Source organism: Oncorhynchus nerka, linkage group LG19, assembly GCF_034236695.1.
Source record: "Oncorhynchus nerka isolate Pitt River linkage group LG19, Oner_Uvic_2.0, whole genome shotgun sequence".
Taxonomy (NCBI): domain Eukaryota; kingdom Metazoa; phylum Chordata; class Actinopteri; order Salmoniformes; family Salmonidae; genus Oncorhynchus; species Oncorhynchus nerka.
The window spans coordinates 24,807,374-24,821,917 of NC_088414.1; the positions used below are offsets into that span (position 1 = coordinate 24,807,374).

Consider the following 14,544-nt stretch of genomic DNA (forward strand, 5'->3'; position numbering starts at 1 on the left):
GACCAACATGTAGACCACTAACATCACAGACACACGACGTAATGGATCCGCTCAAATAACCCACCTAGGATCATATTTAATTACACTGCTACCCAATATCACGTTACCTGTTCATTTGTTGATGAATGACAACAAACAGATGAGATCAGCATTACTAAAATACAAAACATCAACACATAGGCCAAAGTCATTCTACTATCACAGCTTCACATGTGTGTAAATATCAGGATGTGTGGGCTGCTGATGGGGCTTTCCAGGCCCCTAAGGATATGACATGTAGAATCTACAGTTAAAGTCGGAAGTTTACATACACCTTAGCCAAATACATTTAAACTCAGTTTTTCACAATTCCTCACATTTAATCCTAGTAAAAATTCCCCTGTCTTAGGTCAGTAAGGATCACCACTTTATTTTAAGAATGTGAAATGGCAGAATAATAGTAGAGCTTTTATTTCTTTGATCACATTCCAAGTGGGTCAGAAGTTTACATACACTCAATTAGTATTTAGTAGCATTGCCTTTAAATTGTTTAACTTGTGCCAAATGTTTCGAGTAGGCTCTGCAAGTCTCCCACAATAATTTGGGTGAATTTTGGCCCATTCCTCCTGACAGAGCTGGTGTAACTGAGTCCGTTTTCGCACATGTTCGCACACGCTTTTTCAGTTCTGCCCACACATTTTCTATAGGATTGAGGTCAGGGCTTTGTGATGGCCACTCTAATACCTTGACTTTGTTGTCCTTAAGCCATTTTCCAAAAGTTTGGAAGTATGCTTGGTGTCATTGTCCATTTGGAAGTCCCTTTTGCGACCAAGCTTTAACTTTGGTCGCAAAAGATGTTTGGTCGTTTGGTCGCTTGAGATGTTACTTCAATATATCCTCATCATTTTCCCTCCTCATGATTCTATCTATTTTGTGAAATGCACCAGTCCCTCCTGCAGCAAAGCATCCCCACTACACGATGCTGCCTTCCCCGGTTGGGATGGTGTTCTTCGGCTTGCAATCCTCCCCCTTTTTCCTCCAAACATATCGATGGTCCTTATGGCCAAACAGTTCTATTTTTGTTTCATCAGACCAGAGGACATTACTCCAAAAAGTACGATATTTGTCCCCATGTGCAGTTGCAACCTGTAGTCTGGATTTTTTATGGCGGTTATGGAGCAGTGGCTTCTTCCTTGCTGAACGGCCTTTCAGGTTATGTCGATATAGGACTCGTTTTACTGTGGATATAGATAACTTTTGACCTGTTTCCTCCAGCATCTTCACAAGGTCCTTTGCTGTTGTTCTGGGATTGATTTGCACTTTTCACACCAAAGTATGTTCATCTCTAGGAGACAGAAAGCGTCTCCTTCCTGAGCGGTATGACGGCTGCGTGGTCCCATGGTGTTTATACTTGTGTACTATTGTTTGTACAGATGAATTTGGTACCTTCAGGCATTTGGAAATTGCTCCCAAGGATGAACCAGACTTGTGGAGGTCTACAATTTTTGTAATTATTTTTTTCTGATTTCTTTTGATTTTCCATGATGTCAAGCAAAGAGGCATGGAGGTTGAAGGTAGGCCTTGAAATACATCCACAGGTACACCTCCAATTGACTCAAATTATGTCAATTAGCCTATCAGAAGCTTCTAAAGCCAAGACATCATTTTAGGGAATTTTCAAAGTAATCTTCTGACCCACTGGAATTGTGATGCAGTGAATTATTGTAACGCCTGGAGTGTAGTGGAGGAAGAAGTCAGACGCAGGAAACAGAAAGTTCAGAGTAGCGATACTTTTTTATTCACCACACCGGTGAAAACGACACCATTCAAACAAATGCCCCAAAACACAGAGGAACTAAACAGTCCCGAACAACACAAGTACACGCAAAACTGTGACTTACAGGCGTGCACTAGACTACACATAAAACAATCCCGCACACCCACCAGCGGGCCGGCTGGATAATAAAGCCCAACCAATTAACCTAACTAAACACAGGTGTAACTATTAAACTTACAAGGGGGGAAAAAAGGATCAGTGGCAGCTAGTAGGTCGGTGACGACGAGCGCCGAGCGCCACCCGAACAGGAAGGGGAGCCACCAGGGGAGGAGTCGTGACAATTATAAGTGAAATAATCGCACACGCACGCACGCACGCACACACATTTAAACAAAACAAATATATATCTTGTTTTTTTGTTGTGAGTACTCATCAATTAATTTATACATTTATAATTAGTAGTTTGTGATCTGTTTTAACAAACCTTTTTTTTTTTTTTTTGTAGTGTACAGTCGTGGCCAAAAGTTGTGAGAATGACACAAATATTAATTTCCACAAAGTTTGCTGCTTCAGTGTCTTTAGATATTTTTGTCAGATGTTACTATGGAATCCTGAAGTATAATTACAAGCATTTTATACGTGTCAACGGCTTTTATTGACAATTACATGAAGTTGATGCAAAGAGCCATTATTTGCAGTGTTGACCCTTCTTTTTCAAGACTTCTGCAATCCGCCCTGGCATGCTGTCAATTACAATTTTTTACAATCACTTTGGCACTAATTTCCGAACCTTGATGTCATGTTTCAAAACTCTAGACACAAAACTCACAACCAATGATCAAAATGCACTAACTTTTTACAATTGCTTGGATACAATACACATAAAGCTAAGATCATTTGTTCATTGAACTAAAATCACCTGTTCAAAATGACACAACTTGACATCAAAGTATTACCATTTCAAAATGCAATTCAGACATTACATCTGAGATGACTGTCTATTCATTTCATTACAATGATCTAACTATCAATTGATACAACTGCTCAAAATGATAAGTAACTGTTGCATTACTCTTAATGCAGAGTTTTATGGAAACTGACAAACAATATTCCATGTTTAGATCACGAAAGTTTCAGGATAACGAGATCCATTGACACCATTACCGTGGAACATGAACCAAGTGGACTACATTATCTATGGATGTAATATTTCATCATCATTCTTTATCAGACACTGTTTAAAGGTCCCATGTACCACTTTTCCAGACCATGTTTTCAGATTTGACATTACTGTACACTCACCGGCCACTTTATTAGGTACACATATCTAGTACTGGGTAGGACCACCTTTTGCCTCCAGAACAGCCTGAATTATTCACGGTGTTGTACGTTAAGGGATGCCCTTCTGCACACTACTGTTTTAAACAGCTGTTATTTGAGCATTTATGGCCTTTCTGTTAGCTTGAATGAGTCTGAACGTTCTCCTCTGACCTCTCTCATTAACAAGGTGTTTCTGCCCACAGAACTGCCGCTCACTGAATGTGTTTTGTTTATCGCACCATTCTCTGTAAACTCTAGAGGCTGTAGTGCATAAAAATCCCAGGAAGGCAGCTGTTTCTGAGATGCTGGAATCACCATGTGTGGCATCAACAATCATACCATGGTCAAAGTTGCTTAGATTAGGCATCTTGCCAGTTCTAATGTTAGGTCGAACAACAACTAAAGCTCTCTACTCTATTAAACTCTCTATGTTGAGTTGCAGGCAGCCACATGATTCGCTGTTGGAATGTAACCTTCCTTGATGAGCTAAATCAGGTCTGTAGAGCTGATGGCGTGACCTATGTCATTGTGTGGGAAAACGTCAGGTTCCACCATGCTCAAATGGTGCAAGCATGGTTTCAGGCACATCCACAATTTACCACCCTGTACTTACCCCCATACTCTCCTTTCCTAAAAACCTGATTGAGGAATTTTTCTCCACATGGAGGTGGAAGGTATATGATAGGCGACCCTTCTCCAGGCCATGGATGACGCATGCAATGACATCACGGCAGACCAGTGTCAGGCCTGGATTCGCCCGAAGATTCTTCCCAAGATGTTTGGCTAATGAAAACATCCATTGTGATGTGGATGAGATCCTATGGCCAAATACACACGACAGAGTTGAGGGAAATATAGAAGTACATGAACCAATCCTCTGTTTTGCTTTTTACAGTAAACCAGGTGAGGAACACTGCAGTTGATGTTTTACTGTAGTTTTTTTCTTTTTTTTGTATTTAATTATTGTTGCTTTGATTCAAAGAAACCTATGAGTGATTCTATTGTATATCATCAATATTTCAGATTTTGTTCAATGATTCCACTGTGTCTGTAGTATTCTCTCTACTAGTCCTTTTACAGTGATGTATTTACGTGTAGTACCATAATGAAACATGTATCACATATTTCGTACTACAATATTTAATGATTGTACGAACAACGACACAGTAAAACTATCGGCATCTTGTGTGTGGGTGATCTAAATGAATGTTCCGATGGTATTTCGTGATAAATTTGTTATTTGAACCAATGATTCTGCAAGCGCAAGGTTTCTTTAAAGATATGAATGCACAATGCAATGTTTTGAACAATGCAATGTTTTGGACAGCCTGTGTTACAAGTGATGACCGTTTTGAGTTTTGTGTCTAGTTTTGAAAAATTACCACAAGGTTCTGAAATTAGTGCCAAAGGGATTATAAAAAATTGTAACTTCTGGGCCACATCCTGACTGATGGCAGCCCATTCTTGCATAATCAATGCTTGGAGTTTGTCAGAATTTGTGGGGTTTTGTTTGTCCACCCGCCTCTTGAGGATTGACCACAAGTTCTCAATGGGATTAAGGTCTGGGGGAGTTTCCTGGCCATGGTCCCAAAATATCGATGTTTTGTTCCCCAAGCCACTTACTTATCACTTTTGCCTTATGGCAAAGTGCTCCATCATGCTGGAAAATGCATTGTTCATCACCAAACTGTTCCTGGATGGTTGGGAGAAGTTGCTCTCAGAGGATGTGTAGGTACCATTCTTTATTCATGGCTGTGTTCTTAGGCAAAATTGTGAGTGAGCCCACTCCCTTGGCTGAGAAGCAACCCCACACATGAATGGTCTCAGGATGCTTTACTGTTGGCATGACACAGGACTGATGGTAGTGCTCACCTTGTCTTCTCCGGACAAGCTTTTTTACGGATGCCTCAAACAATCGGAAAGGGGATTCATCAGAGAAAATGACTTGACCCCAGTCCTCAGCAGTCCAATCCCTGTACCTTTTGCAGACTATCAGTCTGTCCCTGATGTTTTTCCTGGAGAGAAGTGGCTTCTTTGCTGTCCTTCTTGACACCAGGCCATCCTCCAAAAGTCTTCGCCTCACTATGCATAGAGATGCACTCACACCTGCTTGCTGCCATTCCTGAGCAAGCTCTGTACTGGTGGTGCCCCGATCCCGCAGCTGAATCAACTTTAGGAGACGGTCCTGACGCTTGCTGGACTTTCTTGGATGCCCTGAAACCTTCTTCACAACAATTGAACCGCTCTCCTTGAAGTTCTTGATGATCCAATAAATGGTTGATTTAGGTGTAATCTTACTGGCAGCAATATCCTTGCCTGTGAAGCCCTTTTTGTGCAAAGCAATGATCACGACATGTGTTTTCTTACAGGTAACCATGGTTGACAGAGGAAGAACAATGATTCCAAGCACCACCCTTCTTAAGAAGCTTCCAGTCTGTTATTCGAACTCAATCAGTAGAAGTCCGTCATTGGCCGCGGGCAGCATTTGGTACTTTAACGCACGCACACATTCATCACAAACAAGTGAAAGCCATGAGAAAACGAGATTTGATCACTCATGGAAATAAAAGTGCTAAAAACATTTTGGCTCACTATTCAAAAAGAAGATGGAAAACAAGCTATAGGATGAAAAATACAGGAGTTTTAGGGCAGGTACAGGCGACTATCTCTAGCTAATACTACCTACAAATCAATACTTGGGAGTCAAATATCAATATAAAGTCATCGTTTAAAAATAATATTGCAATATGTAACTGTATCGATTTTCCCCCCATCACTACTTAATACCAGTATAGTCATTTTGAATTCATGAAGCATGTAGCATGTTTAGCATATGATTAAATATAGGTTGAGCTAACAGGTGAGTAACATACAGTAGTATATGGAGCTAAAGTGTTTGATATGACAGGTGGACATTGAGTCTAACTGACACAGCCCTGAGAGTCAAGCTGAGGGGCTGTCTGTAACAATACAGAGGCGGATGCAAGATGCAAGCAACGATGGTTTAATGAATACAGGTTACAGCAGCAACAGGACAGACAGACTGTACTCAGACGGAATCCGACCCAGGGACTAGGGCGCATCCTCCTATGATAGCGTGCTGAGAAATCCAGGGGAGAGTGTCCAGATGGGTAGGAAGGAGCACAGCAGATAATCCACACAAGGGCGGCGAGAGAAGAGCACGGACACAACCTCAGGGAAGTAACAACGATCTGACAACAAGAAACACTGGTTACAGAACATATAAAGGGAAGATAAGTGATTCCAGCTGGCGCAGACAATCAGGCCGAGATTGGGAACCACGCCCACACAAACACGGGAGAGAGAGAGAGAGAGAGAGAGAGAGAGAAGGAGGCAGTGGATTCATGAACCGTGACAATAAAAAACGCCTCTTGGCGTTCCCAGGCGAATTTACCTGTCGATTGAAATCATCGATAAGGGAGTGATCCAGAATGTCCCTAGCAGGTACCCAACTTCTCTCCTCCGGGCCGTAACCCTCCCAGTCCACCAGGTACTGGAATCCGCGTCCCCTCCTTCTAGAGTCCAAAATACGATTGACAGAAAAGGTGGGTTCCCCATCAACAAGTCGTGGCGGCGGGGGAACCGGGACCGGCGGGTTAATGCGTGCCTGAAACACAGGTTTTATTTTAGACACATGAAAGGTAGGATGAATTCTCCTATACGCCGGAGGAAGCTGGAGCCGGACCGCCACCGGACTAATGATCCTGGTGACTTTGAACGGGCCGATAAATTTGGGGGCAAGCTTGTTCGAAACGGATCGTAGTGGAATGTTCTTAGTAGAAAGCCACACTCTTTGGCCAACGACGTATACCGGAGGCTTCGACCGGTGGCGATCGGCCTTAGCCTTGGTGCGCGCCCCCACCCGGAGAAGAGTCTCACGGGCTCTGCTCCATGCGTGACGGCACCTCTGGATGAAAGCGTGAGCGGAGGGAACAGTGACCTCGGACTCCGTACTGGGAAAGATAGGTGGCTGGTAACCTAAACTACACTCAAACGGAGAGAGACCCGTGGCTGCCACTGGCAACGAATTGTGAGCGTACTCAACCATAGAGAGTTGTTGACTCCAGGAAGAGGGATTCTTAGAAACCAAACATCGCAACACTCTCTCCAAATCTTGGTTGGCCCTCTCCGCTTGACCGTTGCTCTGGGGATGAAACCCTGAAGACAGGCTGACACTCGCTCCCAGTAACCTACAAAACTCTTGCCAAAACTTGGACACAAATTGGGGCCCCCTGTCAGAAACTACGTCCATCGGCAGACCATGTAAGCGAAAGACGTGATCCACGACAGTTACCGCTGTCTCCTTGGCAGATGGTAATTTAGGCAAGGGAATAAAATGAGCCGCCTTCGAGAACCGGTCCACCACGGTCAAAACAACCGTCTTGCCCTGGGAGGGCGGGAGGCGGTAACAAAATCTAGCGCGATGTGGGACCAGGGTCTCGAAGGGACCGACAGCGGTTGGAGTAACCCATCTGGGGGTCGATTAGAAGTCTTCCCAGTGGCACAAACCGAGCAAGCCAAGACAAAACTGTGAATGTCACGAGCCATCAGTGGCCACCAAAAGCGTTGCTTAACCAAAAAGCTAGTGCGGCTGACTCCTGGATGACACGCTACGTTGGAGCAATGCCCCCACCGAATAACATCGGACCGACACCCCTCCGGCACAAACAACCGATTAGGCGGGCAACCGGCGAGGCGTTACCCCTTCTAAGGCCGTTTTGACCATCGATTCAACCTCCCATGTGAGTGTGGAGACCACTAGGGTCCCGGGTAGGATGCACTCGGGAGTGGATGGGCGTTCGGAATGGTCAAAAATGCGAGAAAGGGAATCGGGTTTGACATTCTTGGAACCCGGGCGATACGAGAGAGAGAAGTCAAAACGTCCGAAAAAGAGTGCCCACCGCGCCTGCCTGGAGTTGAGTCGCTTGGCGGTTCTGATATATTCCAAATGTTTGTGATCGGTCCAAACTATAAAAGGTACCCCCGAACCCTCTAACCAATGGCGCCACTCCTCCAGTGCTAACTTCACTGCCAACAACTCTCTGTTGCCAATGTCGTAGTTGCGTTCCGCAGGTGATAACCGATGGGAAAGGAACGCGCAAGGGTGCATCTTGTCGTCAGAAGAGGAACGTTGGGAAAGTACCGCACCTACCCCCACCTCTGAAGCGTCCACCTCCACCACGAACTGACGTGAGGGATCGGGAGCTATGAGGATGGGAGCCGAAACAAAGCGGCTCTTGAGTTTGGCGAATGCAGCCTCGGCTGTATCGGACCACCTGAACGTCACTCTGGGGAGGTTAAGGCGGTAAGAGGAGCGACTATCTGGCTAAAGTTGCGAACGAAACGCCGGTAGAAATTGGCGAATCCCAGAAACCTCTGTAGGGCCTTACGGGAATCTGGGCTTGGCCAATCCACCACAGCCTTAACCTTGTCAGGATCCATGCGAATACCTTCAGTCGAGACGATGTAACCTAGGAATGGAACGGATTGTGCATGAAAAATGCATTTCTCCGCCTTGACAAAAAGTCCATTCTCCAACAACCTCTGAAGCACTCGTCTGACGTGCTGAACGTGTTCCTGGAGAGAAGAAAAAAAAAATCAGTATGTCATCCAGGTAAACATATATGAACTGATCAATCATATCTCTCAGCACGTCATTTACGAGTGCCTGGAAAACCGCTGGGGAGTTGGATAGCCCAAAAGGCATGACCAAATATTCGAAGTGCCCTCTGGGGGTGTTAAACGCGTCTTCCATTCGTCCCCCTTATGCGAACCAAATGATATGCATTACGTAAATCCAACTTAGTGAACACGGATGCTCCCTGTAACCTTTCAAAGGCTGAGGACATCAACGGTAAGGGATAGGTATTCTTCACTGTGATGTTATTCAACCCACGGTAATCAATGCAAGGACGCAGAGATCCGTCCTTCTTCTCCACAAAGAAGAACCCCGCCCCCGCTGGAGAAGAGAAAGGACGAATGAATCCAGATGCCAGAGAACCAGAGATGTATCTCTCCATAGCCTCCCTCTCAGGAACAGAGAGTGAATATAACTTGCCTTTAGGCGGAGACTCACCTGGCAATAATTCTATTGCACAGTCATAGGGACGATGCGGAGGAAGAGAAGCAGCACGGGACTTACTGAACACCTCCTTCAGGTCGAGGTATTCAACGGGCACGTTAGACAAATCCACTGCCTCCTCTAGAAACACAGAATCAGACACAGACGAACAAGCAGACACTAAACAGGACTCAAGACACTTGTTACTCCACATGGATATAGAGTTATGACCCCAGTCAACTCTGGGGTTGTGTTGGGTGAGCCAAGGGTGGCCGAGAACTAATGGTGCAAGGGGTGAGTCCATGAGTAGAAATGATAGTGTCTCAGTGTGATTGCCAGAAGTGATGAGTGTGAAAGGTTCAGTGGTGTGAGAAATGTTGGGTAGTTCTTGACCATTGAGAGCGTAGACGGATATCTTGTGCGTGAGTGAGGTGATAGGAATCTGGAGTTTGTGAGCGAGCTTGAAGTCCATGAAATTACCCTCTGCTCCTGAGTCCAGTAAGGCTTGGGTGTCGTGCGTGTGGTTGGCCCATCTTAGTCTTATCGGGAGGAGAGTAGATGATGAGGTCTTCTCTGTGGTGACACCACCCGATAGTAGCCTCATGCTTACTACCAGGCCTAATCTTTTACCGGGCAGGAGTGGATAACGTGGCCCGCTCTACCACAGTAGAGACAGAGTCCTTGGGATCTCCGCCTCTCCCTCTCTTCCCGGGAGAGGCGAGCTCTCCCCAGCTGCATGGGTTCGTGAGCGGAGGCTGAACTGGCCGTGTTCCCGCCGCTGGCATGCCAGCCCTCCGTGTCGTTATACGGTCTGTTAGGGCATGCTCGGCGGCCAACATGACTCAGATGAGCGTCGACCCTCAAGGCTAGTTCCACTAGTCCATTTAAACTCCTGGGAAGGTCCAGAACATAAATCTCCTTCTGGATCCGGTCCTCCAGCCCATGCAGGAACATGTCCCACTGCGCCTCCTCGTTCCACTGACACTCTGCGGCCAGAGTGCGGAATTGGATGGAGTATTCCGATACTGAACGGTCTCCTTGGCGAAGGTCAGCGAGTAGTCTGGCCGCCTCCCTACCCGCCACGGCCCGATCAAAGACCCTTCTCATCTCCTCGGAGAGTGTCTGGAAAGAGGTGCAGCATGGGTCCTGGTTTGCCCACACCGCCGTTCCCCAAAGAGCCGCTTTGCCTGATAGCAGTGTGAGTACGAATACTACCTTAGACTGTTCACGGTTGAAGGTCCGTGGCTGCAACGAGAAATGCATGGAACATCTCGTAAGAAAAGCTCTGCAATAGTCACGATCACCTGAATAACCCTCTGGTGTCGGTAGCCGTGGCTCTAGCTGGGAATCCGGCTCTGGCGGGGCGGGTTGAACTGCCGGTGTAGGTGGGGCAGCGAGACCCCTCAGATGTTGTAATTGTTGGGTCAGCTGGGATACCTGTGTCGCAATGGCTTGTACTGCCCGACCTGTGCTGGAGATGTTCTCCTCTTGTTGATCCATTCTCGTGATACTGCGGGAAATGAATTCGGTCAGACTCGTTGAACTCGCTGCATCCATGGTCTGGTCAGATCGTTCTGTAACAATACAGAGGCGGATGCAAGATGCAAGCAACGATGGTTTAATGAATACAGTTTACAGCAGCAACAGGACAGACAGACTGTACTCAGACGGAATCCGACCCAGGGACTAGGGCGCATCCTCCTATGATAGCGTGCTGAGAAATTCAGGGGAGAGTGTCCAGATGGGTAGGAAGGAGCACAGCAGATAATCCACACAAGGGCGGCGAGAGAAGAGCACGGACACATGACACAACCTCAGGGAAGTAACAACGATCTGACAACAAGAAACACTGGTTACAGAACATATAAAGGGAAGATAAGTGATTCCAGCTGGCGCAGACAATCAGGCCGAGATTGGGAACCACGCCCACACAAACACGAGAGAGAGAGAGAGAGAGAGAGAGAGAGAGAGAGAGAGAGAGAGAGAGAGAGAGAGAGAGAAAGAGTAAGAGAGAAGGAGGCAGTGGATTCATGAACCGTGACACTGTCTAGCAAAATACACCTGAGAAGAGACATGCCTGAGGAAGGGAACTCAACACCTCATCTACTCCCCACCAAACCTCCCCTTCCCAAGCTAGACTTGTCCTTCCCATCAGTCACCAGTTAGCTGTGAGAAAGGTGGATTCAGACCCGATAATGGCTCTTTTTCAGCCTTTTTTTGCTCTGAACATAAGCTTTTAAAACAATCTGTTTGTTACTGGAGAAGGTTGTTATTACTGATAATTTTAGACTCGTATTTGTTTCCATGGCATCAGATGGTTTTTTCACATGACAGAATCAGGTGATGCTGTTTAGAAAATAGGTAGAATACTATTGCCCTTCCTCCACTATTGTCAAACGTATGTTGTTGTCCCTGTCCTTGTCCGCATATAGTCTGTGTCCTTGTGCTGTCACGACCTGACCTTAGAGAGATGTTTTATTTCTCTATTTGGTTAGGTCAGGGTGTGATGTGGGGTGGGCATTCTATGTTTTGTATTTCTGTGTGTTTGGCCGAGTGTAGTTCCCAATCAGAGGCAGCTGTCTATCGTTGTCTCTGATTGGGAATCATACTTAGGCAGCCTGTTTTGCCACCGTAGTTGTGGGTAGCTGTCTTTGTTAGTGGCCTGGATAGCCCTAGCAAGCGTCACGTTCGTTTTTTGGTGTTTCTTGTTTTGTTGGCGACATTCTTAATAAAGAAAAATGTACACTCACCACGCTGCACCTTGGTCTGGTCATTTCCCTGATGACGTTCGTGGCATGTGAAGATGCAATTTAGTGCAAAACTGCAATCAGCCATAAATGGCATCACTGAACAAATGGAGGTTCTTGTTCAAGGGTAGAGAAAAAAGGCTAGTGTCTTTTATTGACATGAGGTGAATCCTCACTCCCTCTGCCATGGACAGATGGACACTCTAAGAAAAAAAAAGGTGCCATCTAGAACCTAAAAGGGTTCTTCGGCTGTCCCCATAGAAGATCTCTTTTTGGTTCCAGGTGAACTCCTTCAGTTCCAGGTAGAATCCTTTTGGGATCCCTGTAGAACCATTTCCACAGAGGGTTCTACATGGAACCCAAAATAGTTCTACATGGAACCAAAAAGGATTATCCTCCAGGGACAGCCAAAGAATCCCGTTTGAACCCTTTTCTCCTGCAGCAACAGGAAATGTGAAATGTTATGTGGATTATAATTCAAGTACATTTTTGTAGGGGTTGCTACCTTTTTTGTAAGGGAAAATCAAGTCTGACATTTCTAAGTGGAAATTCCAAACTTCAGAAGCCTTTAAAAACCTAAAATACACCACAAGTTTGAAATGTTCTGCAACAGGGTGATCAATTTAAGATCATACATCTGTACGTACCTACGCATTATGGCTTGTCATCACAGGCTGCTGACTGACTTTATTACCATGTACATTTCTGTATCGTTATTGTATTCTCGTGTTTGGTATCAGTGTGTCATCTGGATACCTAACACTGTGATAGGAATTGGCTGAGCAGGTGTATAGTGGGCTTTCTGAGCTCTAGCCAACACACAAACATGAACGCATCTGCGCCCGTGCACAAATTCCAATGATCAGAGAGGTCGACAGGTCAAATCTCAATCCCACCAGCCCTTTGGAACACAGGACGATCCTAACTAAAGGAGGATGAAAAACACCCAGACTTGCTCTCCCTCTGTCCACGTCTAGCCTTTTGTCTGAGACTTTCAAGGACAGAAGCCGTCACAAAAGGTATTTCTTCTCTATTGAAGATCCCTTTTCCCCACAGACCCTATGGCAGAATGGGGACAATAGACCATGATTCAATCTGAGAGACACAACTAACACAAAACCCCCAGCTCCAACAAAGCATCCTGACGATAGATGGAAAGACCAATGGGGGGTGGTGCAGTTAGGAGGACTGAAGCTGTTTTGAACTAACGTTACTGTTAAGGTAGGATATAGGTAGAATGAAGTCTGGATATACTTTGAATGTAGGATAGGGGGCATGAGAGTGTAAATGGACAAGGCCTCTGGAAGTGGCTGTGCTGAGACAGTCCTGACATCGGGCTGAAATGAAAGACTCTTAAGGTAAGATTAGATCCCAGTTGAGCTCCTGATAGGATGAAGACGGACTTACCCTCGTAGTTGGGATGCACCCGAGGAGCATACACTCCAAACTTGATCAGGACTGGGATCTCGAAGCCCTGGCGCACCCATTCCACCACGTGCAGGGACACAGACGCACCCGGGTCCGTGGGTGGCAGTCTACACTCCATCTCCACCACACCCCCTTCCTTGGCACGCACCTCCGGCTTCTGACCATGGCTGACACCTAGGAAGGCCAACACAAAGTGGTGTTACAACCTGAGTAGAGGGTGAATGACAGATAGTTCATGACAGAGGAAATGCATAAGTAGTACTCACACAGCAGGCAGAGTGCAGTTACCATGGTGACATCCACGAAATAACCCTTCTTCGGTCCCATAGTAGCCAGTCACACAGCCTCCAGCATCATTTACCTGTTGGCAAAAAGACACACTTGTCACATATTGAATCTTCCGACCTGTCACCTATCGTCATACCAGCAGGCACGAGAGAGAGAGCGAGAGCGAGATAAAGCTGACAGTTGTGTCTAGCTTATAGACACATGGGAGATGTGTTTACATTTACACAGTAGCTTTCTGAAGATTGGAATTCACCCCATATCATCAATGGATCAAATATATATCCAACAAGCAACCCTGTCAAAAGCCTCCCAGCCCAAAATGGTTCTCATAACATGGATGCCCATTAAATAATTGGAGAGTCAGTTGTGCAGAGCACCTGACCGGCTGGAGTAAGAATCCGTGTTGTTTACTCAGTTTGCCGGGTCTGCCAGGGACTGCAGTCACCAGTCAAGGAGATAAGCTGGGTGGCAGGAGACACATACAGCAGCCAGAAGCATTGTACTGCATGTGGTGCATCAGTCATTGGTGTCATAAAGCTGGCAATACTCCTAGCAGGTCAAAGAAAATATGCAGCATGTTTTCATGATCCACTATGTCAAACCCATGATGAAGGGGGGGGTCGATACATGTCTCAAAAAGTCAGAGCTTACCTCTACTATTATAATCTATCCATTAGACCTGAATGCCATCCATGGAGCTAGAGATACATGGAGCTAGAGATACATGGGGTTAGAGATACATGGGGCTAGAGATACATGGGGCTAGAGATACATGGGGCTAGAGATACATGGGGCTATAGATATATGGAGCTAGAGATACATGGGGCTAGAGATACATGGGGCTAGAGATACATGGGGCTAGATTTACATGGAGCTAGAGATACATGGGGCTAGAGATACATGGGGCTAGAGATACATGGGGC

At 45.9% G+C, this 14,544-nt stretch overlaps 1 protein-coding gene across 1 annotated transcript; it reads right to left on the minus strand.

Moving 5' to 3' along the window:
• Positions 1 to 10,881: 10,881 nt before the first annotated feature.
• On the minus strand, positions 10,882 to 13,684 carry LOC135562535 (protein turtle homolog A-like). The gene is made up of 3 exons (XM_065005036.1): positions 13,600 to 13,684; positions 13,313 to 13,507; positions 10,882 to 10,991 (listed from the first exon to the last, which is right to left on the minus strand). Exons 1-3 carry the CDS (start codon positions 13,658 to 13,660, stop codon positions 10,882 to 10,884), a joined length of 366 nt encoding a protein of 121 aa, XP_064861108.1. The 5' UTR covers positions 13,661 to 13,684.
• Between the last annotated feature and the right edge of the window lie 860 nt (positions 13,685 to 14,544).